The following is a 24,531-nucleotide window of genomic DNA, read 5'->3' on the forward strand; positions in this document are numbered from 1 at the left end:
AATGGCGCCCAGCCTCGCTTCAACTAACGCTCTTGACTGCACAATCTGATTGGTCGATTTGCCTACAGGGCGGTGCCTTGCAGGCTTCTGGGCTTTGATTGGCTGGTATCTGCCAGATGAGCGCGGTTTCTTAATGCCAATCACGCGCCGGGCGAAGCCGGTGGGAAGTGGGAAGGGAAGGGTTTCTATTTCACGCCGAGCCGGGCGAGGAGGGCCGCAACATGGCGGCGGGCAGGAAAGCGCTTAACTGGTGAGTGGAGCAAGGCGGTTGCCCGTCATCTCCCCCCCGGGGTTGGTTTTGAACGTGGGGTCTTCATTAAGGGAGCGAGGGTCGGCATCTTTCCCCATAGGCCGGAGCTCTCGTCCATGGTGCGTCACGTGATAAAAACAGGGGCGTTCTGGGTTCGAATTCCCACTGTGCCTTCTTCATAGGGCTGTTGTGAAAAAAAGTGGCGTGCATTTCTATCAGCTGGGGGGGGGGTTCTGAGTCAGTTTACCATAAAGTGTCACAAAAGGAAGCTAGGTTGCAATTTTATACCATTCTGATGATAGTAATAGTCCGAATTCTTCAGTTAATTCGTTTTTGTTACCGAATCCCGCACTTTTATCAAGGATTTTCTCCTGTATGGAGTTGAGGGCAGTGCACATGGTTCCCTGTTCTGTGACCACAACAGCCCTGTGAGGTGGGCTAGGTAGGGAGAGAAGAGAGAGTGTCAGACTGATCTGGAGGCTTGCCCCATGAGCTGGGGTTTGAATCCTGGATCCAACAAGCTCCTGTGTGTTCAGGGCTGCCCCGTACCTAGTTTATATCTGGTCCCTTTTATTGTGCATACAATTACACAAATGTGGGTTGTTTTTTTATACAATAAAACAGGAATACGCCACCCAAGAATGGACAGGAAGTATACTTCTCGCATGATCTCTATGAAAAATATTCGCTGGCTCCAACCCTCTCTGAGTTGCTGTTGTTGTCCAGAAGGTACTAGTATACACAACTTTCCTAATTTTTGAAAGCAAATAAATTCTTGCCCATTTATGGGCAAGGAGAGAGGCAGGTTACTGCTACTTGTTTATTTCGCTTCCGAGTCAGTTTCACTGTTGCATTTTTAGACTGGCAACATGGAGTTCTTTTGTTTTGTGAGAGCTGCTCTGAATAGTGCCTTAGAAGGCCATTTGTGTGGTCAGCCATGTGAGGCAAATATTACCTACATTTCTTTGTTGTTTTGCTCATTTATGGCCCCTTGCTCTGCAAATGGGAGCAGTTATGCAAGAGATAAGGCCATCTTCTCCCATATGTTCATACCTGGAGGTAAAACCACAGGGAGAGGCCCTCCTGACAGTCCCAGTAACTGAAGAAACTCCAGGGCCTTTTTAGTGGCAGCCCCACAATTGTGGAACATGCCCCCCCCCCAAGTGAGGTGTGCCTGGCTCCCTCACTTCCAATTATCAGAAAACGGTTAAATACAGTTTTATCTAGAATTGCATTTCATTGAAATAATTTATTTTTACTGGTGTTCCTAACTGGAGATTTTAAATTACAGTCTTTTAGATGTTTCTTTACAATTGTTCTGTAAGCCATCTAGAGTTCTGCAAGGTGGAAAGGCAGCTGATAAATGATTTAAATCAATCAAAATTACAGCAGCAGTCTGGCCAGCTTGCAGAATTCTGTCAGGCACCATTCCTTCTGCCCCACTGGGAACCTGTGCTGCTCATTTAATTTGGGGGGACATTTCCCTGAAGCTGTTTTATTCTCTTGCACCTACTTCCCAGAAACATGTGGCAGGGCACCACAGGCACCCCTGATCCGATTGCTAGTGCTGTAGCCCGTGAATGTGGGAACAGAGCGCTGTTCTTACTCCAGGAAGGATGCAGAGGCGGCAGGGACACCTCGCAAAATAAAATTCTTCAGAATGTGCAGGTCTGCATTGGAGATGCTCAATTCGCACCCTCCACTGAAAGCTGTGATCTGGTGAAGAGAGCAGCTTGCTGACAAGAGGGGTCAGTTTAAATAAAGAACCGGGCAGCCAATACAAGCAAAAAAGGGGGAGGTGAGATTATTTTGGTTTGTGCTCTGCCCACGGCTTTTGACAGTGGCGCGCAGTGAAAAATATCCTGATGGCCTGCCACCCCAGCCCGCGTCAAAATGGAGCTAATTTAAGCTGCTAGAACTGCTTGACATGCCCACATTGGGCACCTCTGAGTCAGCATCTTGTTGGTGGTAGCAGCTTAATTAAATTTGCCAGTTCGTGCCACGAGGATGGACGTGTTCTCATATTCTGTGAGACAGCTGTGTGGTATTATTAAGAGCTGTAGACATGATACTGTTGAGACGGCTTCCTAGCGTGTAAATCAAGGCTTAAAAAAAAACCCCCACAGATCAGCAGTTAACACTTGATTTAGTTAATCTAAAATGTGCTTATTACTAAGCACACTTATGCCAAAATAATTAAGAGCTAAGAAAGCTATAGCCTATTGGGGTAGTGTTGGGAGCGCCAGCCCTGTAATTGCTAGCAACCTCGTAGGACCTCTGGGTTGCAAAGTAGAATGCCAAGAAAGATCCTCTGGCTAGGAGCCAAAGTAGGGAAGGACCAGGGGAGAGGGGGTGCTTGTTCAACGGTCCCAGGTGCCACATGGCAAGCCGCTCCTGAGACAGAGAGCAGTTTTGAGAAAAGGAGGGGAGATGTTGTCGGCCCAAAGGAAAAGAGCCGTGAAAGCTTTTGGCAATGCTTTAAGCCCCCCATTGCTTTGATTTTAGCTTGGGCCCCTAGATGTCGTTCTTTGAATCCTGACTGTTGGGTTGCGGGGTGCATCAAAAAGATTATTTCAAAAGCCACGCTTGTTGGTTGGTTTGTACATACATATGTGGATGTATATACATGCAAAGCTGCCTTCAACAGAATCAGACCATTGGTCTATCGAGGTCAGTTTGGGCCCCTAGATGTCCCCTCCTGCCTGGTCCTTTAACTGGAGATGCCGGGGATTGAACCTGCTTCCTGCTAAGCAGAGGCTCTGCCACTAAGCTGAAGTCTCCTCCCCTTGTGATTATCTGGCCTCAGTATCCAAGTATTGTTGGGTTGCTAATGTGTGTTCCGAGTATTAGGCCCAAGGGGATTAATTTTAACGTTCTCTGCCAAACGACTGTTTATCAACAAGGTTTGGCTGGGCAGGATCCCACCCCCCACCCCCAAATAAACAACACATGATAAAAGCATGCTGTACTTTTTACAAGTCTTGCTCTTCTTGAACGGGAGCCTCGGCTTTCATTCCTGAGGAAACCTGAATATTTGTCATCTGATTTAGAAATGCAGAGCAGAATGCTGAACGATCGAGGCCAGGACGAGAAAAGAAGACTCCTGGTCGACAAGAATCGGTTCAAGCAGGCGATAAGTCTTCGGCGGATTCTGTGCCTTTCCGTGAGCCCAGAGTTCCTTATCCGTACGTCTCCAGTTTGACGGAGAGAGAACAGAGGAGATACCTGTTTCTTTTGTCCACCTACTCAGATGTGAAGCCCAACCTGATAGATATGTCGGAACAAGGCGATTATTCACAGTACCTTGTAAGTGGCTGAATTTGTAAGATAGCGACAACCGTTTGCAGAAAAGATGAGCAGACTGTCAGGTTTTCATATGCTCGTGGCAGAGCTGTAGCTGATTCATGTAGAGCAAGGGTCTGACCTTTTTGAGCTTTGGAATTCTGACACAGCATGGTGGGCGCATACCCCTCCTGACAGCGGATTCTGGGGACTGTGTGCCCCAATTGGCCCACTGAAGAGGTATTAAACTTTTCTCTTTGGGAATTTTCCTGTCGACCGGCACGGCCTCCTGTAATTTCTGTCTGAAACCGAGCTGGGAGAAATGTTCCCTTCCCTTTAAATCCCATATGTCAATGTGAGAACGTATGGGGTCATGGTGACTTTACAGCCTCAGGGAGATGTCCTCAGAATGGAGCTGTTTCACTTAGTGCGGGCTGGTCTTTCCTTTTAGCAAATGAAGGAATTTGTGAGCAAAGAGGTGGCCGAGTTTCTGAAGTTTGCTCAGAATGCCGCTAGGACGTGCGCTGAGGATTATGACGCCATCTCTGAAGACGCGTTGCTTTACTCCAAGGTAAGGATCGGTTCTGGTTAGTCCTTGGATGGGGGACAGCCGAGGGAGCCCAGGGTGGCCAGCCAATAGCCAGCCACCTCTGAGCATCTCTTGCTTGGCGTCAGCTGTGAATTAGTGGTTAAAAAATTAAAATAAGCGTAAAGGACTGATTTTGTTCCTTTTTCTGTTTAGTAAGCATAGCTTGTAAACTAGCTGGCTTACACATTTAATTCTTACATGTTAAGAACACTACGCTAGTCAATAACTATACAGGTCACCTTTATATGCTCTGCGTTTGGCTAACATGGGAAAAGGAAGGGTGAGGAGTAATTCCCGCACAGAAGTCAACCCGACGCTTTGGAAAATTAAACAAAATCACTTGATTTAATTCTGACGTATGGGGGATGGAAGGAAGAAGTGAAGGGGGAATGAGATTCTGTTTAGAACTGAATTTCCACAGCAGTATAAGCCATAAAAACTCAGTACAGTTTTTATCTTCAAGCCCAGCAGCTCCTTAAGAGGCCAACAAAATTTTTGGGATGCGAGCCTTCAAGAGTCAGAGCTCCCTTCATCAGATAGTTCATCAGGTATCTGACGCAGAGAGTTTCGACTCTTAAGATGCTCCTGCAGTCAAATCGACAGATTCCGTTGCAGACCAGCAGGGCTCCCCTCCGAAATGAGTAGCATTCTTGTAAGTGGTTCTCCTCCCATAAATTATTCTGCTTTGCACCTTGTTTCTCTCCCACCAGAGATTTCTGGCCTCCTGTATCGGCTCTGTGAAGAAATACCCTGAGTGTTACACCCTGCACGAAGTGACCAGCATCATGGGGGGGAAGTTGAGCACGGAACTGACCTTAAAACTAGAAGCAAGCCTTGTTGCTCTGGTAAGGGGCTTTGGATAGGCTAATGGGGGGAGAGGTACAGAATCATCTGTGGTTTTCTCAGGGCCGTTCGGGGATTCTCAACCAGGGATCCCTGACCTTCTCCCCCCCCCCCCTTATCCTGCCTTAATGCACTTGGCCACAAGCTATTCCGGACACTGGTATAAAAGCAGGGATCTAGCTGCTTCCATTGACTTGGGGGGGGGGGGTGACATTATTGCATGGAAAGGGGGTGGAGCCTGGATGCCTAATCCTGCCTCAATCCACTCCCTTTCTCTCCGATGGGTGTGGCAGGGATGGATCAAGGGCAATTCAGGGCAGGGCAATGGCCTTGTGTCTGTGTCCATCAATGCCCAAGTAACTTCTCCAGGTAGGAACACCCAGAGCAAGGCCTCCCTAGAAGACATCCGTGGATTGGCAGGTTCGCTTGTGAAGTGTTCAACCTTTAAAGATCGGCGTCCCTGAGTCCTCTGTCTGTTCGGAAGCCGCGCTAATCCTGTTCTTTTTTTAATTTCTCTTCAAGGGAAAGGTGAGCCTCCTTAAGCTCAACTTCCCTAACATGCCTGCACCGATCCAGCTGCCTGCTAATCTTAAAAACGAATCGGCCGTTACAACTCCAGAGCAGAGGGCTTCCCAACTGCACCACGTAAGTAGGCAGTTTAAATATGCAAAGGAGTCGCAAAGCACCGACTGCTCAAAAGAATAAACCACTGTTGTGAAAAGAGGAGAGAGAGAGACTGCCCTAACGGCTGTCCTGGAGGCAAAGAGGGAGGAGGTGTGTCCTTAGGAGCGGGACGTCTCCCGCCGAGCCAATCACGAGGAGGTTATGTGAAAAAGACCAGGGCGTTCCTAATCTGAATATGCCAACTACCCCTCTCTTCTGATGCCCCCTGAAGGGTATTCTTGATACGCTGTTGAATGAGGCACACGGCAGGCCTTGCGTATCCCCTGGAGATGGCCAGCTTAAGAGTGGATGCCGGAGACAACTGAGCAGTCGGGCCACACACGTACGGGCCCTGCTTCAGATTCGAGCCGTGCATCGTGGCTCGCTCCCGCTTAAGTGTTTTTATTATTATTTTTTTATTATTATTATTATTATTATTAGATTTATTTCCCGCCTCTCCCAATAGGCTCGAGGCGGGTCACAACAACTAATCCCGTTAAAATTCCCATTAAAATATCGATCTACTAGCTAACATGGCGGCTAAAAATCCCATCCCTCCCCCAATTATTAAGAGGTGAAGAGGAAAGGATAGGGGAGTAGCGTACACTCCAACTCCTATTTTCAGAGGGCTTTGCCAACGTCCTCCTGTGGAAATCATCCCGCCCACACAGCAGCTAAAAGCTCGGGTCACCAAGTCTGCTCCCACCCGTGGGACAGAATTGATTCCCATTCGTGCCGATTTCTTTCCACTTACCCTGCTTCTTTTGAAGGATATCAGCACCGACCCGAATGCCGAGAAACTGGTGAAGAAATACGGCCCTCGGGTCGTGCTGACGAGCGAGTCCTTATTCACCTTGCTGAACAACCACAGCCTGAGCTATAAGGAGCAGTGGGAGCTTCCGGTTTCCGTGAAAGAGGTCTCTGTCGCAGGTAGAGTATTGCCCCTGTGTGCCTTTTCCCTCCGAACGGTTTGATTGCTGAGCTGCGTGGTTTGGTTAACGATGCTCGTGTGCCGGAATAGCCGGCAATATCTAGTGTGGTGTCGTGATTAAGAGGGGCGGCCTCTAATCTGGAGACCCAAGTTCAGTTCACCCACGTGCAGCCAGCTGGGCGACCTTGGGCCAGCCCCAGTTCTCTCAAGGCTCTCTCAGCCTCGCCTACCTCACAGGGATGTCTGTTGTGGGGAGGAAGGGAGGTTTGGCCTGTTGGGTGACCTTGGGCCAGTCCCAGTTCTTTCAGAGCTCTCTTGGGTTTGCCTCCCTCACAGGGTGTCTGTTGTGGGGAAGAAGGGAAGGCAGGTGATTGTCAGCTGCTCTGAGACCCCTTTGGGTAGAGAAAAGGGAGGGAGGTACGAAAACTAAGTTCTTATTCTTTCGCAGTTCTTTCTTTCGAACAGGATTTAACCGAGGACGCCTGCATCTAAAAATAGCTACAGACTGAAAGCACCTTTTTTTCTGTTTCCAGGCAGCGAACCTGTCCGAGTGGTTTATATTGATCCCCCTCTCCCGAAGAAGGAGGTGACTGTGAGAGAGAAGAACCAGTTTTTCCATGAATTCCTGGCCGATTTTCACACGACAAAACAATCCAGTGTTTTGGCGTGCGCTGCCGTCCTGGACAGGCCCCCCAAAGGTCCTGACAACGTACGTAAATAAACCCTAATTTCATGCCCATTTAGCTTCCCTTGGAAAGCAAGGTGACCTTGGTTTTTCCTGCCGCTTCCAGAACACGGGGAGAACAGCTGGAGTTGAATCCAGGAGCGCTCCCACAAAATCTCCTGGACTCGAATCTAGCTGTCCTTCTCCAGACCAGCCTAGCGGCCCCCTGTGAAGCCTGCTTGATCACAGATCATTCCTTTCCCTCCCGCTCACACAGCTGAACACCCCCGAACCTCGGCAAGGCAGACAGATGCAAGTACTGGACCCCGACGATCTAGATTTCGACACCGACCTCACCGAACTAGAAACGTTTGGCTCCACCCCGAGGGCTTTGGACATTTCCCAGCCGCAGAGCGCTCCTGCCAAACCAGCCAACGTGCCTAAAATGGGCTTGGAGGAGCTCTTGAAAATGGAGAAGCGGCTGCTGGCGGAAGTGAGCGGAAGCACGGCCGGAAGCGACACCGTCGTCGACGACCTCCCGGCTCCAGCCCGCAGCGGCAGGCCGAGTTTGAACCGGACTCCTTCAACCGGTTCGGCCTCAGGACTGGACGGTAAAGGAGGCTCCTCGTGTCAAGGACATGAATCGAAGGCAGCCGGACCGAGTGGCAAGGGAGCAGCCGCTGCCCAAGAAGATAAAAGTGGTGGTAAGCGGCATGTTCCGCCCTGCGAGAGCGACACCGATGAGGATTCTTGGGTCATTGACACAGAGTCTGGGAACGCCAATAACCTCCAGGCTGCCATGGCCCCTTCTAAGCAAAGCCCGGTAGCCCACAATTCCGAGCTTCCTTGCTCTGCCCCAGACCTGCCAGGAAATGCAGCGGATCCTTCAGAGGTTCTGGACCACGAAAAGACCGAAAAGCCGCCTGGAGAGTTGCCCGAAGGATCCGATCCAGCTGGGCAGATCTTGAAACTGCAAACCGAACTTCCCGAAGCGCCACCTTCCAGCTCTCCAGGGCGGGCGGAGGCGAGCACCGAAAACTGCCCAAATCCTCCCCCAAGCCAGACTCCACTTGAGTCAGTCGTGTCTACTCTGGAGCCTGAGCAGAGCGCTGCTGCGGACACAGGCACCCTGCCGAAGGTGACCTGGCTATCGCACTTTCAGGGAGCTCAAAAAGGTGAGTTTGTGGGGGATTGGCCAGGGTCAGTGGGTAACTGGTACCTAACGGGGCAAAATGCCATTTCTGTCTTAGCTCCTTGTAGCCTGATCTGAGCCAAGCCCGATCATGGCTGGATACTTGCCCACCTGGTGCCCCTCCGTTTCCCACTCCCTCTAGGCCCATCGTTGACCATTTTGGGGCATGGGCAGGTCCACATGATCATATAGTGCAGGGGTAGTCAAACTGCGGCCCTCCAGATGTCCATGGACTATCAGTTTATGCAAAGAAGGTGTTCAAATGCTGGGGGAGGGCCAGAGAAAAATCTCCTCCCAATGTCGTAGGCACAGGGGATACACCTGCCTCTTTTGCTCCCTCTCTTGGAAAGAGTCGCTTCGGGGCGCCTTTGAGAACCGCGCTGAGTACGAAGCTCCTCCGCAGGGCAACCTGGTCTACAAGTTCTTCAGCCTGGGCGACCTGCTGCTGCTGGTGCGCTGCTCAGTGCAGAAGGTGGAGCTACGGCCGCGCCACAAGAAGGTTAAATTCCGGCGGGTGAGTGCTTGAGGCTCAGCATGGCTCTCTTTCCCGGGGGGTATAGTGCTGCCTTTCTGAACTGGGTGGAGTAGAAGGGCTGTGGCTCGGTGGTAGAGCGACTTCTTGGCATTCGCACGGCCGCAGGTTCAATCCCTGGCATCTACACCAGCGTGGTGTCGTGGTTAAGAGTGAAGGCTTCTAATCTGGCTTCTAATCCTCCTCCGCAGACCTTGAGCTTGTCACAGCCCTGATAGACCTGTTTTCATAGAGCAGTCCTGTCAGAGCTCTCAGCCTCACCTACCTCACAGGGTTGCTTGTTGCAGGGAAAGGAAGGGAAAAGGCGATTGTAAGCCACTTTGGGACTCCTTTGGGCAGTGAAAAGCAGGGTATAAAATCCAACTCTTCTAAAAAAAGAAAACCAGGTTGTGTGGGATGAATAGTGTCCATGGGCTAGTTGCAGTTCTCTTAGAGCTGTTCTCTCAGAGCAGTTCTCTGAGAGCTCTCTCAGGACCACCTACCTCACAAGGTGTCTTTTGTGGGGAGAGGAAGGGAAAGGTGCTTGCAAGCTGCTTTGGCTAATGTAAAGCAGGGTATAAAAACCCACCTGGAGATGCAGGGGCTTGAACCTAAGCAGCTTCTACATGCAAAGTGGAGACTTTCCCACTGAGCTTCCTTCCTCTTCTGTACATCCTGCAGAAGCAAAGAAGCAGCTCCCGGGTTCCAATACTATAAAACGGTCCTATCCTTTGACAGAGGAAGGAAATGAAGAAACTCTTGCTCAACTTTGAAGCCGTTTTTTTTACGGTCAATTTAACATTGTGCAGTTTCCTGTCTCCGTCACTTTGGTTCCTTACAGTTCTGTCTGAACCCCTGCCCCACACGTCAGGCCCCACATGGCTGCAGCTGCCGTCCAGCCCCACATGTCCATGCCGACACGGCTCCTGTAATAGCACCCCTTTAGTGGCACTCTCTGATACAAACTCAGCAATTGCCGTTTCTGCCATCGCTAGACCAGTCAGACAAACGGTCCCAGGGTAATGAAGGCCCTCTGGGTTTTCCGCCTTTAAATCTTGAGTTCCTGGGAACGAAAACAGAGTCATTATCTCAAAAACTGGGCCTCAGCTTCTTGCCGGCCCAAGAGAGAAACCAGTAAGGAGAGAAGGGGCCGGTCTGGAGAGTCAGCTTAAGCGTCTGGTCTGGAAGTCCCGAGAATCATTCTAGGGAAATGCTCTGAGGACTCTCTGGGCGTCGGCAGAATACCTGCAAACCATGGGTCAAATCGCTGGCCGTCTCGGAATCAGAATAAATCCGTCTCCTCTTCTCCCAAATTCCTGCAGATGGCAGCATTGCAGCACGAGGAATCCAGGGTGCCTCGTTCCCCTCCGATGAAGACGCAAACCTTTAATAGCGTCCTATAAAAGCCCGATGGTGTTATCAGAAAGCCTTAGTTAGCCATTGCAGCCGGCAGCATGCCAGACCAACGCCATTCATGCTGCCGCTGTGCGTTGAAGGTCCTGGATCAGGCCATAAATCTGCGAACATCATTCATTTTACTGATCTAGAACATTTTTATGTCTCCTTTCCCGCCCGATCAGGCTCCCTGAGGCAGCACACATAAAAACACGTGAACCTTGAAACAACAGAAGGTGACATTTTAAAGGACAGCCATCTCCAGGCCCCCTCCTCCCCAACTGCTCAGTGTTATACTGTTAGTAGTTATACAGATGTTTTATCTCTGTATTGGATCACAAGTTCAAATGTAAACCGCCCTGAGCTGCAAGGGAGGGCGGTATAGAAATATAATAAAATAATGAAGTAAAATGAATTTGCAGGAAAACCGTCGGGGCCAGGAGCCTTGCCTGACCTTTCACTGAGACTAACTCAATAGAAACACAGCAACAACACCAGAACCAGGGAGGAGGGCCAGCAACTGTTTTGGGGGTTCTGCTGAATGAAGCATGGAAGTCTTCGCCGGCTGGCAGAGGACCCCAATCAAAGGAGGCAGGCCCCTCTCCCTGGGGTGGGAATTCCAAAGTTCCTAAGCTGCTTTGGGATTCCTTTGTGTCGTGAAAAGTGGAGTATAGAAAACCAGCTCTTCTTTTTCAAGTCACTGAGACCAGACCAAGCCTGCCAGAGAGTCAGGATTAAGTTTGGGGTCCTTCTTGTGAAACCTCAGTGGTTTAACGAGTTGTCTTACACAAAAGCCACTTAACTCTGCCTGCTTGCTTTGTAGCACTTTCCTGTGTACGTCCTGCCAAAGCTGGAATATCAAGCCTTCTATGGGGCAGAAGCGTTGACAGAAAGTGAGATATGTCGCCTGTGGACTGAGAATTTATTGCATTCCAACTGTTCGTTTGTCGTCGGTAAGTTCTGTAAGGTTTGCTCCACAGTACACGCCTCCAACTAGATTGGTATGTTGCAAGGGCACACCCAACACTGCTGCTGCAGCGTTCAGACCCACAGAATAATTCTGCGGCGAGACGCCACTCTTCCCTAGGAGTGGCCCCTGAGGTCCGATCCTGCTGACCCGTCATCGCAAAACGACTGTGCGGGCAGGGAGGGGCCGCAGCTTGGGGGAAGAGCCTCTGCTTTGTATGCAGAAGGTCCCCGCTTCGGTCCCTGTGACAGCAGCGTGCCGAATGTTTATCAAACGATTATCTAACTTGAGAGCACATTCCTGGTAGCGCACACCGCGGCATTGTTCAGGAAGCGCGCCACGTCCAAAGGCCGAGTGATAACGCAAACAAAACCCGGCGCAGTTCTGCCGCTGGAATAAACCATAGCACCGAAGCCAGCAGCCCTGCCTTTGAGGTGTCTCCATCTGTTTGTTTGTTGTTTGTCATATGCCGTGTGTCGGGTAGCCAGGAGGTTCGAGGGTCGTCTGGCAGAAGGGGAGAAGAAGAAGAATTGGTTCTTATATGCCGCTTTTCCCTACCCGAAGGAGGCTCAAAGCGGCTTACAGTTGCCTTCCCTTTCCTCTCCCAGGCAAGGGCCAGTCCGAAGTGGCTTGCCGTTCCTACCTCTGCGACGGGACCCCTTGGAGGTCTCCCATTGAAGGACTGGCCAGAGTTGGCCCTTCCCACGGGGTCATGGCACAGGGGCAGGAAGGGCAAACCACCTCCCAGTGCCCCTTGGCCGGTTACACAACGGGGGCTGTAAGATGAACAAATGCCTCCCTTAAGGGATTGACCAAAGTTTGAGAAAAACCACAATGTACTTTTTTTGTTTGGACTAGAAGTTTTCAGAGGCTCTCAGGTGGGCTGAATGGGTCTTTTTAATTGGGGGGGGGAGTTGTCTTAAGGTCTCGTGGTCTCCTTTGCTTAGGATTTGACCCTCCATGGCCCCACCGCAGCCACTGGATTGGCCTTCTTGGCCTGCCCTCTGGCTTAGCCGCTTGTGGTTAGTCTCCTCTAGAGTCAGCCCAGCACTCGCCACAACACTGAAGCGAAGGAAGCAAGGAGACGTCCTTCGGAAGCGGCGGGTGAAAACTGCTCTGGATTTCCGTGCTGAATGTGTTCGTTGCAACATCAAATTTATTTGAAATCGTCGGTGCGCTTGTGGGACTATAGAACCTAGAAGGGTCACGATTCCGCCCCAGACTAAATCCTTTTTACATCCTGCAGATTTCAGGGGGCAAGATCTAGGCGACGGCCTTCATCTGTCTCGCTGAAGTCAGGGAAATCTAAAACTGAATAGTGTTGGCAGGATCATACCCTCTGCTCCGAGGACCTTGCAATCACCCACTTCCTTTTCCCCGTTTCTCATTTGCTTGACGGGGAACTATCTTGTGGCTTTTTTCCTTTTAACCAAGATGGTGGGATCAGTTTTACTGCTTGGGAGTTTGACTCCATCTTCGTTGGGGGCTTTCTTGTTCTTATTCAATAGTGAAATTCTCACTGTGTGTGTGTGTGTCTCCCTCCCACCCCCTCCTCCCTTTTGTTCCATTCCCAGCTCATATTGATGCCCTCACTTCCAAACTCTTCTTGGTCGAAGAATTCTCCGCAGAAGGCCTGAAAAGAAGATTTGGCACCTTTAAGTGAGTGACTTTTCCGTTACATAAACAGCTTTACTAGATATCGGCTCGTAGCAGCCACGGAATTAGCGTGTCTCAACACGCCAGATCCTTTCTTTCACGGTGGTTTAAACATCTCAACCTTAGTGAATGCAGTATGGTTTTTATTCTTGTCGGAGAGCTAGATCCGAGTCTGGCAGCCTCTTGGAGAGGAACAAGAAGGGATTCAGGGGGTGAGCTTTTGAGAGGAAAAGCTTCCTTTGGCATCGCCACGTTTCTTGCTTGCCCGGCAGCGTGGTTGGGTAGGTGGGCCGACAGGGTTACGGGGGCACCCTTTAAACAGTGTAGAAATAGGCAGAGGGGGGGGGAGGGCTGCCCTCTTGTAAAGCAGTTCTAATCTCCTTGGCATGTAAACAAGGGTGCCTATAAACTGACTGCCCTCGTAAACCGCTTTGCGTTTTTGTTTTCCACTCTTACGAAGCAAATGCTTCTAGTGCCCTAAGCCTCAGCGTGTAAATACACGGCCCAGCTTTCTCTAAAAAAAAAATTGACACCTTTTGTCGCACACACTGAACGTTAATCTTCTGTTCATCCGCAGACCGGCAAATTCGTTGAATATTCTTCAGCATCTCTTGCAAAAAGTGACCGGGTATGAACTTTTGTGTCTGTTTTCGTATAGAACTTTTGTGTCTGAATGTTCCGGAGCGCGTCTTCTCCGTGATGCATGTCACTGGAGTCCGTGCAGACTTAAAGCTCTGGGTGCTGGGCCCCCCTGGAAATGCGGGGCAAGAAATTGGGGGTGCTTTGCCACTGCCCTCCAGTCTTCCTCCGGAGCTGCTTGCTGACCAGCTCAAGGCTATTGATGAAAAGAGGGTGATGGAGCAATGCTGGGGTGTAGCTGCCTTCCTGGCCGTCAGGCGGATGCAGGAGATGCGTTCTGGCTCCCAGAAGCCCTAAGTCTGCTCTGGCATCCCCAACATGTTCTTCATCCTGGCGTTCTTCCCTTCCCCCCCCCTCCCCATGCTGTTTGTGTGCTTCTGAGCCCAGCTCCCCAGCATGCTTTAAACCTTCTCTTGCAATGCCCTTTGTGCTTTAGCTTGCAGGAGGGCTCCTACCTCTTGACCCACTCCGCGGGCGACTCGTCGGTCACGATCCGGAAGAGCTGTCTTGAGAAAGACGCCCGGGGGACGTACAACTTGCACGCGGCTCACAGTGACCTGCCCGGCGTGCCGTCCGCCCTCTCCGTTCCGTGGGTCCCGCTGGATCCCAACATCCCTTTGCCGTACCACCACGCTCAAGGACGCGTCCCCTGTACGTTCCCTCCGAGACCCGTGGGCGCCAAGCAGGACAAAAAGGTGAACCCTCGCACCCATGCCAAGGAGGCCTCACTGGGGCTGGCTCGGGATTCTTTAGCTTCTTTGCCGTGGGTTGTGACGGGCATGGCGCCGGAAAGAGGGTCACGCCTTGGATCCTGCCCTTTGCACCCAGTCTTTGAAGGGCAGGCTTGACTTCTGGGCTGGAGCTGCTCTCTGAACCGTGGCTTGGCCCCTGCCGACTCAAAAGCAAGGCAGCACCACTGCTGAGCAGAGGAGGGGCCCTGGTTAAATGAAGGAGCGTTCTTCAGGGTGGTTGAAAGCCAATGCAACAAAAAGAAGCAAAATTTGCATGCACTTCCCATTTTTAAACAAACGCACAGGAAACAAGAGCCAAATGTTCTTTCTGTGCTTGGAGCTGTGTGATTACGCTTAATTCAGGGAAACGTTATTTTGATCTTACAGATATAAGCATATGATTTCATGTGGGTGGTCTCTGTTTCATCTGTCTTTACAATTTACGATGTAGGCCAAAAGCCCTGATCTTTGCAGCAGTGTAATGAGTGTATTCATATAGTGTTGTAGCAGCAGGATAACTTTATGCCCCAGGTTTCCCTAAACTTGGAAGAGCATCCATCTTGGCCCACTTTCAGCTCTTCTATAGTAGAGAGACATCCCTGCCCCCCCTGTTCTTCTGGTGTAAGAAATGTGAACAGGTTTCGTTCATTTTAGAAGGGGCATCAGTTCCTTATGCATCCCCCTCATTGTCCATGTTGCAGGTAGATGAGAGACGTTTTCTATGCCGCCTCTTTAAGATCCTCTAAGGTGGCCAAATTTTGTTCCTTAGCTTGTTTAATATTGCAGTGCCTGCTTATGTGTTTTTATTAACAATGCACGTAACATCTTCCCTGCTTCAACGCAGTTTCTTCTGCAGGCAGGTAGAGTTTACGACCGGAAACTCCCATAGCAGCACTGTTTCCTGCCGCATTATCTGCTGTGATCTTAACTGCTTCAGGGCAGGAGAGGGGGGGGGGGAGTTTTTGGGTGCAAATGTTAGGGAACAGTCATCCAGAAACTTGTGCGATTCTATTCAGATGTGAAACGGCTTCCTCTTTTCCTTCCTGTTCTCTTCACCCGTAGAAGACCGGGAGCGATGCACGCCGAGACACACCTAACCACAGCAAGCAAATTTCCATGGCAACGAGCAGCAATCGCCCGCCAGCTCAGCCCTTTAGAAAGCGGCCCAGGCCTGCGCAGAACAAGATGTTGACCAACATCTACAGGCAGGCGAACAGAGGGCCACACTGGAAATTCTGGAAGCGAGCAAAGAGCAAAGACAACCCTGTTTAGTCAAGCTGCAGGGACATAAATTGGACATCAGGTGGGGTGGGGGTTGTTATTTATTCATAAATGAAGAAACTGACTCCTTTTGGGGGGGGGACGTCCTAAGGTGGCTGATCGGATCCACAAGACTGCCTTTGGGTCCTGCCACAACACACTGCAGGCTTTCCCATAATTAGGAGAGCAATCAGATTAGCACCTCTGCTTACTTGTGTCAAGCTTTCACTCCAAGAAAAAAACGCTAACTGTACATACTTTGTGGTTTGCTGAATGAATGAATAAAATGTGGGCACGCTTTCTAAGAGCCCGTTTTCGGGGGCCGCCGGTCTGTCTCGTTTTTCCAGGTCGCCGTCAAAATCCGGAGTGTTGCAGCCTCGAAACGGCCGCGTGCAGGTTGGGCGGTGCCGTGGTTGAGTTTGGTGGCAGAAGCCCATTTGCAAGCTCCGCTGCCTTGCGGCACAAGATGGCATTGTGGAGCAGAGTTAGGTAGGAGCCTGTAGGGAGGGAGGGAGGGAGGGAGGGAGGGAGAGGGGAGAGCCGGTTTGGAAATCAGCTGCCCCCCAATTTCCCCTTCCAAGGATCCCCCAACTTCTGGAGGCTTTGGGTGTCCCTTTCCGTTCCTGGCTTTTTCTTCCCCTTTGACACTTAGCTGCTCTCAGCCTTCAGACCCCGTAGGATGTTTTTCTTCCCCTGATGTTTCCCTTTTGGTTAGTTCACATCTGTCTGCACATATGGGAAGCCCTGCCTCCCAAAAAGAATAAAGAATGCTATCTTGACAGTGTGTAATTAAAACTATATCGAGGCCAGGCAGATCACTGTTAGGTATATTTTTCTTTCTGCACGTCATTTCTCCCCTGGCTTCTTCAAATTGGCATACGCTATTCTCCTCTTCTGTTTTATCCTCCTGCGAGGGAGGCAAGGCCCAGGTTGAGTGACAGTTGAGTTTCCTTGGCCCAAGAGGGGATTCGAACCGGGGACTCCCAGATCCGAATCCCGCACTCCAACTGCTTCACCACGCCGGCTGGGATGGCTGAGAGGTTCAAGTCCCCGAATCTCCTGGGTGGGCGAGCCCCTCCCTACATGTCTTGGCACTACAGTTTTAACCAGGAATCGTTCTTTATACTCCTGCTGCTGAAAAGGGGTGGGGGAGTCGGCTTCAGAGCCACGCTGGTGAGCCGTCTGTGAGTCGTTCCGTGGAGGTTCCTCTTGGTGAAACGGGGGGGGGGGAGCGTATCCAACAGGCCAACGCCTCTTCATTCATTAGCGGCCTTGTTTACATCCTGTTGCCATAGCAGACCTCCTTTCCTCTCTTCCTCGGAGCTTGCTGGCCTCCCCGTTAATGACGGGAGCAAAGTTTGTTTAGCGCTGTTGCTAAAGAGTTAGGTCCCCCTTTCAAAGCCACACTTCCACGGTTCGACCTCCCCCGGGGGAGATTTTTTAGCAGTGAGTCATGGGCAAGATAACAAGGGTGGGGAAAGGACGCCTCCATTCTACTGCACTTTCGGGGGAGAATTAATAACCTAGCAGCTATCTGTCTGCAAAGCATTGCTTTTTTTTTCCGCTTTATAATTTGACCTTCATTATAGATAAGGTAGACTGAGGTCTAAAGATTCACTCTTTGTTCCCCTCCCCTTCATTTTTTCCGCATGGGAAGTTAAACTGCTACATTTTTCTTGCTAGCTGTTATATTGCCAGCATGGCGTCATTGGGAAGAGCGGAGGCCTCTCATCTGGAGAACTGGCTTTGCTTCCCCACTCCTTCACATGCAGCCACCAATCACTGTTCTCTTAAAGCTGTTCTCCCAGCTTAGGTCTCTTAGAGCTCTCTCGTCCCCAGGGGGTCTGTTGTGGAGGGGAGAAGGGTATTTGTAAGCCACGTTGGAACTCCTTCACATAGTGAAAAGCAGGTTATAAAGAAACCAGCCCTTCTTCTTGCCAGTAGGAGTATCTTGGCTCCTGTAAGGGAGAGACTTGGGGGAAGCAGTTTGGGGTGATGACATTATGTTCATCTGGGCAGCTGGTTCTGCCCTCTGTTCCCCATAAAGAAGAAAACTTCCAGGGCTAACATATATAGAGCAGCCTACAGTGCTTGTGGTCTGCTCTTGAGGAAGAGTGATCTTTATCTGGCCCTGCCCTATACAAAAAGGTGCTTCCCTGCCCTGCCGGCTGGTGGCTCAAATCTAGAGTTAGAAAATACTAATGTTCAGGGCTACCCTGGGAATAAACGCTCAGCTCTGACCGCCTGTAGAGGGCTAGTTTGGTGCCGTGGAGAAGAGCAGCTGCCTCTAATCTGGGGGACTGGGTTCAGTTTCCCCACATGCAGCCGGCTGGGTGACCTTGGGCCAGTCCCAGTTCTCTCAGAGCTCTCTCGGCCCCACCGAGGGGAAGGCAAGGTGATCGTCAGCTGCTTTGAGACTCCTTCAGGCAGGATACAAAAAAACCCGCAAACACCCCAACTCTTCTTTGCTTGCCAGCCTCCTCCTCCTCCTCCTCCTCCTCCTCCTCCTCCTCTTGGCAGGCTTGGCTCAGAAAGGGCCCGGCCAGAGCTTTTCCCACTCAGATCAGATTGGCTTCTCCGGGCCAGTCACGTCTTGTAACTGATTGGGAAATATACCGTTGCGGTAACAGAAGTGTTTGCTGAGCGACTTCTAGGCAAGGCTGCCCTTGGAGCTGTCCCAAGAAAAGGATTGAGTGCTTTGAAAGGGCCCGGATCCTGACCCCCCTATCCTGGGAGGCCGGGCTGCCCCGTCCCAAGAGCCAGGCAGGCTTGGCCAAGGCTAATTCTCAAGCGGGAAGACCCTCTAGGCAGCAGCAGATCCCCTCTGCTTGCCTCTTGCCTTGACCGGGAGGGCCCAGGCCAGCCTGATCTCAGATCTCAGCAGCTAAGCAGGCTCAGCCCTCGTTGGGACGTGGATGGGAGACCCCCAAGGGAGTCCAGGGCTTCTCCCAGGGGCAGGCGATGGCCAACCGCCTCGGTCAGTCGCTTCTCCTGGAAAACGCGCCTGCCTGCAGGGTCACCTCAGGACCAAGGAGCCTCAGGCTTGGCTGCAAAGGGGCGGGCAAAGGACTTCGGTCTGTCTCTTGCCTCAAGACCCCTACAGAATCGCCCTAAGTCAGCTGCAACCCGACAGCCCGTCCTGCCCCCACCCTGCCTGCTGGGCCGAGGCTGCTTCTCAAGGCGGCTTGCGATAAAACGAATTTCAAGTCGGTGAACGAAATCCTGATGTTCATTGCACCATTATCACCTTCTAAGTCGACTGGCTTGTTCACACGCATATTGGAGGGCTTGCTTTTTAACCTCTTGTGCCTTTTATAGTCGACCACAAGCCCTGTTAGAAATGATGCAAGGGGCCTGTTTCCCGCACCGTGACGGTGATTCCGGAGCTAATTATCGGGAGTGCTTTTTGGGGACACTCTCGAGGCGCCGGTGAATTATGGTGGTTCTTAGCAGTCTGATGCTTCACTGTGGACGTGCCTCCGGCTCGCCTTTCGGGGGCTGGCTCTTTTCCGGAAGGATGGAGTGCAGCCCTCGGCACGCCTCCTGACGGCCTGAGCATTGGCGCTGCAGACAAGACAGAATTGCTCCTTGCAAATCAATACGGCTAATGGATTTATTTTTTCCCCCCCAAACCACTCACAGGATTGAGCCTGATTCAAGATGTCTGCTTCAGCAGCCAGTCGGCCGGCTGGGAATCGGCAGCCGAAGTTGCTCGCACCGCGGCCGAATCCTGCCTGCACTTGCCTCCAGCTCTTTACAGAAGGTCGGTTTGCTCTCCTGCTCTGGTCCTGCCTTCTTTGCCACCGCCTGCTTGCAGAGTCTTGTCCGTGCCACGCCCTTGAGACTCCGCCACTGAGCCCTCATTAGCACGAGACGGGGAGGAGGGGAGGCGGCTTTTTGCGAGCAGGACGAGCTAAGGAAGGCCTTTTCTGTGCTGGGCAGCCTGCTGGAGAACGCGGGAATCACAAGCTGTCCTTGTAACATTTTGCTGTATTTACAAAAAAGCAAGCAGAGCGGGGTTCCCCAACGTGGTGCCCATTCGCCCTTTCCTGGGGCCTGCCGAGTCAGGCGGGGCTTCCGCCCTGCAGTGTTTCCGATTGGCCACTAGAGATTTGACTGACGGAGCAGGCTTTTTAAAATATTGCTTTGGCACAAGGAACTGTGTTACCCGAGATCAGCCGCAGCAGCTGTTTTGTGGCCGGCTCTGCCTCCTGCAGCAGCTGTTTTAGGGCCGCATCCACCTTCCCAAGGTGCCTGCAGGCTCAAAAATGTTGGGGACCATTGGAGCAGAGCGTTAGATCCCCCCCCCCCAAAAAAAAGAGTTAAAGTTCTTGGTTTGAACCGATGAAATGCAGGGGAAATCTGTGGCTGTTCAGCTCCCCAGTCTGCTGAAAAGCCCGATTTGAAGGATGGTAGATCTGGATGGGTGGGCAGGGCAAGGAGAGGACTTTAGCCCCCCTCCCCAAACCACCCCTTGAGCACTTCCCCTTCATTGATCGGGACCCCAGTGCTGCAAGGGGAGGCCATGCCGGTGGTCCCTCCCTGCTTTTTCCCTCCAGCCAACGCTGCTCTTTCTCCTGGCAGGCGGGGTGGGAAAACTTGCCTTGGCAGCCTCTGAGCCGCTCCTGTCAAAACATAAGAGGCAGCCTGCAGCCTGGGAGTTTAGGTATCAAAACAAGCCGTTTCCTCCTTCCGCTGTCAGGTGCTAGAAATCCACTCAGGGTTCCAAATGACGGGTCAGTGCTGAAACAGCAAAGGGCCCTCCAAGGTATGCTGTGACTCTGCCTCATGCATTTGCCCCCCCCCCACACACACACCCTTCCTCCCAGGCGTTCTCTCTTCCCAGGGGGATGCTCACAACACCCCTGTGAAGTCCGGACGGGGAGATGAACTGGCCCATGGTCACACACACTCCTTATTCGTCTTTCTCAGCCCTACCTACCTCACAAGGGTGTCTGTGTGGGGAGAGGGACGGGAAGCTGTTTTGGGATTCCTTTGGGTAGTGAGAAGGAGAGTATAAAAAAACCAACTCTTCCATATCACTTTTATGCCACTGACCACTGTGGGATCCTGGGAATTGTAGTTCGACGAGGGCACGGATTCTCTCTAGGAAGATCCCCTACAATTCCTTGGGAAGAAGGAACTGGCTACAAAACGCTCTTATGCTTACAGTTTAGAGATGCATCTCTAGCACCTCGGTCGAGCGAAGCCCTCTTACGTTCTGGTAAACAAAGGAATTCCAGCGTGCGCTTGGAAAGGAGCTGAGCCAGATTTAAGATTAAAATAAATATGTACTCCAGAAGGATTTATGTGAAGCACTTACCGTCTGGAGTGACCTCCTCATCACCATTTGGGCTGCGTTGGCGGGAGGTGGGGGGTGGTCTTTGGGCCCGGCTGACGTGACGAACTCACGAGTCTTACATCAGCCTTGGGAAGGGGGATCAGTGCTGCCAGGGAGGGGGCTTGAATCGGTCTGCAGCGTCTCAGGAAGGGAACAGGATCAGTCCATCTTGCCATCCTGCCCCATCAGTAGCCATTTAACACATAGGTGTCTTTCCCCATCTGATCCTCCCTTTATGCTGCAGTTCTGGTAGACCTTCTTTTTTCTTCTTCTGGTGCTTCGCCTCTCTGGAAGTGGGTGGGTGGGTGGCCAGGAATCAAATTTCTTGGAAACTCATGTTCAGGTGCCAAATAAATTATGCAGAATGGAAAAGCAGCCGTTTTCCTCAAGTATACCTCTGGGTTCAGAAGCTGGCTTCCTGGCACAGAAACGTTTGGGGTTTTGTCCTTTTTTAAAATTTCCCACTAACAGCGCTAAAAGCCCCGTTAATGGCCCAGGAGTGTGCAGCGTCCGAATCCCTTAAAATCATTACTTTGTGCAGTATTCTAAAAATAAAGGCACGGGCAGCAAATCTGCTCACTTTTAGACCTCCTAAATCCCACGGATGTCCTTGAGATTTCGGCAGCTTTGAAATGCCCAAAGTGAGTATCCTCGGTTAATGGGTTCTGGAAGATTCGTTGAACGTCTTTCCCTTTCATGACCCACCTCTGGGCTTGAACCCGGCCAGGGCGGGCCCGTGAGCTGCGACTGGATCGTGCTTCCCACCACCAAATTCTCAAAACAATCCCTGAGCCTGGGCATTTGGGGCCTTTCTCTTTGACTTTTTTGCATCTTGTGCTGCGGGAGGCCAGGTAGGGGTCAACTGGCAAAACATTTCTGGGTTGCCACTTTCTCCTCCTGGGAAGAAAGGAGAGGGCCAGTCCTTATGGGAAATACATCAAAATTAGTCGTTGATTGACCCCGAACAGCGTGCTCAAATCCTCCTGAAAGCGGGGAGCGGAATTTAGATGTGGCAGCCCCTTTAACCCAGAATGGTCACTTGTATTGCTTTTATCCAGGCCTTTACCAGAGCAGCTGAGGCTGCAGGGACTGGCCATCTCTCCATTAAAAAAATAACACTCCTATTTATATTATTATTTGCATTTATAGCCTGCCCCTATCGAGCCGGTTAGGGTTATTCCTATCTGGGGGGGGGGGGCAGTCTGCACGCAGCAGCTCATCCCTCGCCGAAAACTGGGTTGGCCTTCAAGGTGCCCCCAGACTGGGCCTTTGCTCAAGACAAGGCGAAGGTGTCATAAGAGTTGTGTTCCGGGATCCAAAACAGCGGAAGGGGACTGGTTGGACGAGTCCCGGGTGACCGGAGAAATAATTGGGGTGGGTTTTTGTTTCTGTTTTCCACCTGTTTCTGAATGTATCAGGAAATCCGAGCAGTCAGCATTCCCCGGGTCGGTGCCGAGGCATGTCTCTTGTGACTGCCTCATTGTTTTGGGGCGCATGCTTCATGCATGCCGTCAGTGTTGAGCGGTTGCCAGGTGTGTGTGTGTGTGTTTGTTTGCGTGTTTGCCTGGCCCCACAGGAGGAACCGGGATGGCAGAAGAGGACGAACAAGGTCTTCGGCCCTGATTCTTATCTTTGGCCTTCTACCACTCTTGCTTCGGAGTAATTTATGACCTTGCTCTTCTTCCAGAGCAGCTTCCACAGGTAGCTGGGAACAAGGAACAGAGCAGGGGCAGCCTGAAGACCAACCCAGTTTTATTCAAGACGCGCACGCAGGGAGGCAGGCAGTGGCCAACCATCTCTGAACGTCTCTTGCCTGGGAAAAACCTCACAGGGACACACATTACGTTCCAGGGAATTGAAAAATCACAGCATGGAAGGGGGACCTTTCCTTCTGAAGGACAAGCAGCCGTTTTCAGCTGCCGGTCCAACCAAACCAAAGCTTGGTTTGGTTTCTTGCTCGGGATGGCCCAGCCTCCCTTCGCACTGGGAAGCCACCGGTTCCCCACGCCCGCCCTGTGACTCACATCCCTGTGTTTCCCAGCGGCCGATTCTGCGTTTCCCTTTCCCCCCCCCCCCCGCGAGTTCCTTAGTTCACCCCCTGTTTTTGCCAGAGATCTTGAGGCATTTTACAATTTAAAGCAGCGCCTGCAGGGCAGGGTGCCAGATGACGGAAGCCACAGGGGCGGGGACAGGGAAGCAGACTTGAGGGATGGGCTCTCCCTTGGTGGTGTGTTTTTTAGTACCACCGTCCGAGCCGGCGTTACTCCAATCTACTGGTTTACATTGCTGGGTTCGCTGGGAAGGCATTCTAATTAATTGATCCATTTTAAACAATAATCTGTTTATTGCTTGGGCTACTTATGTCCAGGGAGGGCCTCAGCCTCTGTGCCCTGTTGCTGGTCCTCCAGAGGAACTGGTTGGGCCCTGTGTGTGTCAGGAGGCTGGACTAGGTGGACCTTCACTGGTATGACCCAGCAGGGCTCTCCTGGTGTCCTTTGGAAGGCCTCGGCCTCTCTGCCCTGTTGCTGGTCCTCCAGAGGAACTGGTTGGCCCCTGGGTGAGGCGGGAGGCTGGACTGGAGGGACATCTGGTTCGATCCAGCAGGGCTCTTCCAAACTTCCTAAATTCAGATGTCTTTAAGTTCTGTGCCTGGCTTGCTCTGTATTTCCACTCCACAAACATGCTGGACCGTGAAAGGATTTTTTCTCCCGCAGGCCGAAGAAAGGCTTCTTTTGAAGAGGATTGTGCAAAACCAGCCATGTTCTCCAATGCTGCCTGTTGCCTGCTGGAAGGCAAAGGGGCAAATCAGAATCTAACTGCGGAGAAAGCCAGGGATTAGCTCGCTAGGCGGAGCATTTCGCAAGATCCAGGAAGAGTTCTCCCCGCACAGGCTGAGAAATCGGGCTTTGGTGAGCTCCCCCCAGCCCTCCGATTCACGCGCTCATCACACCCCTCGTGTCGTAAGGCTTCTGGCATTTGATTTGTGACTCAGGCCAGGCTTTCGTGCACCAAAACGGTTCACTCTTCCAAAGGGGGGGAAGGAGAAAAGACTTCCACACTCCAGATTTCAAGCCGTGGGTCATCACCCAAAGGTAGTTTGTGGGTCCCCCATGGGTGGGTGGGTCGGCGGGTCAAACTCCCAGGCTGGTAGATGCAGCCCCTATTCAGTTCCAGGGCCCCGGTGTGCTCCAAGCCCTTAGTGGGTCCTGAGACCATGTTTACGTGGGTCTGAACTTCAAAAAACGTCTGAGAACTATTTAGGGGGCCAGTTCTTTCCTGGGGTGAGATTGGGAAACTCCTGGAAGTTTGGCGTTGAAGCCAGGCCCCCGCTTAAGGAGGCACAGGGCCCCTAGTGCCAGAGCCAGCCAAAGGACTGGCAAGGCCTTAGCTGGCACTTTGGAAATCACTGACAGCTTTGCTTTGCTGAAAACATTGGCTAGCGTTATCCAGAACTTAAAACGTCCTGAGACACAAGCTAAGGGGAACTGATCTCTGTAGTCCGGAGAGGAGCTGTCATTCCAGGGGATCCCCAGGCCTCACCTGGAGGCTGGCAACCCTGGATGATGGAAAAGAGCAGGATCACCGGGCCATGCCCACCAGCTGAATACAGTTGCCAG

General features: G+C 51.7%; 1 protein-coding gene across 2 annotated transcripts; it reads left to right on the top strand.

The window, feature by feature from the left end:
* The first annotated feature begins 103 nt into the window (after positions 1–103).
* ICE2 (interactor of little elongation complex ELL subunit 2) lies at positions 104–23,874 on the top strand. 2 transcript variants are annotated; one of them, XR_013227496.1, is made up of 18 exons: positions 104–250; positions 875–979; positions 3,301–3,556; positions 3,984–4,103; positions 4,832–4,966; positions 5,487–5,609; positions 6,398–6,557; positions 7,092–7,267; positions 7,500–8,397; positions 8,765–8,928; positions 11,144–11,273; positions 12,862–12,946; positions 13,521–13,571; positions 14,019–14,277; positions 15,376–15,616; positions 15,921–16,062; positions 19,216–19,336; positions 23,629–23,874. XR_013227496.1 is itself a non-coding variant. In XM_077318286.1 (15 exons), exons 1-15 carry the CDS (start codon positions 222–224, stop codon positions 15,583–15,585), a joined length of 2,901 nt encoding a protein of 966 aa, XP_077174401.1. In that variant the 5' UTR covers positions 104–221; the 3' UTR covers positions 15,586–15,894. The 2 variants fall into 2 exon arrangements, 1 of the variants encoding a protein (XP_077174401.1); XM_077318286.1 differs by lacking the exons at positions 15,921–16,062; positions 19,216–19,336; positions 23,629–23,874 and having other exon boundaries at positions 15,376–15,894.
* The last annotated feature ends 657 nt before the right edge of the window (positions 23,875–24,531 follow it).

The sequence above is a fragment of the Paroedura picta genome, chromosome 18 (genome assembly GCF_049243985.1).
Source record: "Paroedura picta isolate Pp20150507F chromosome 18, Ppicta_v3.0, whole genome shotgun sequence".
Lineage (NCBI taxonomy): Eukaryota > Metazoa > Chordata > Lepidosauria > Squamata > Gekkonidae > Paroedura > Paroedura picta.

Bases quoted from the DNA above. Each gene is read 5' to 3' on its own strand.
- ICE2 (XM_077318286.1), top strand. From the start codon at position 222: ATGGCGGCGGGCAGGAAAGCGCTTAACTG. The intron at 4,104-4,831 runs GTAAGGATCGGT...CTCTCCCACCAG, and splicing joins ACGCGTTGCTTTACTCCAAG to AGATTTCTGGCCTCCTGTAT. The intron at 7,268-7,499 runs GTACGTAAATAA...CCGCTCACACAG, and splicing joins CCCCCAAAGGTCCTGACAAC to CTGAACACCCCCGAACCTCG.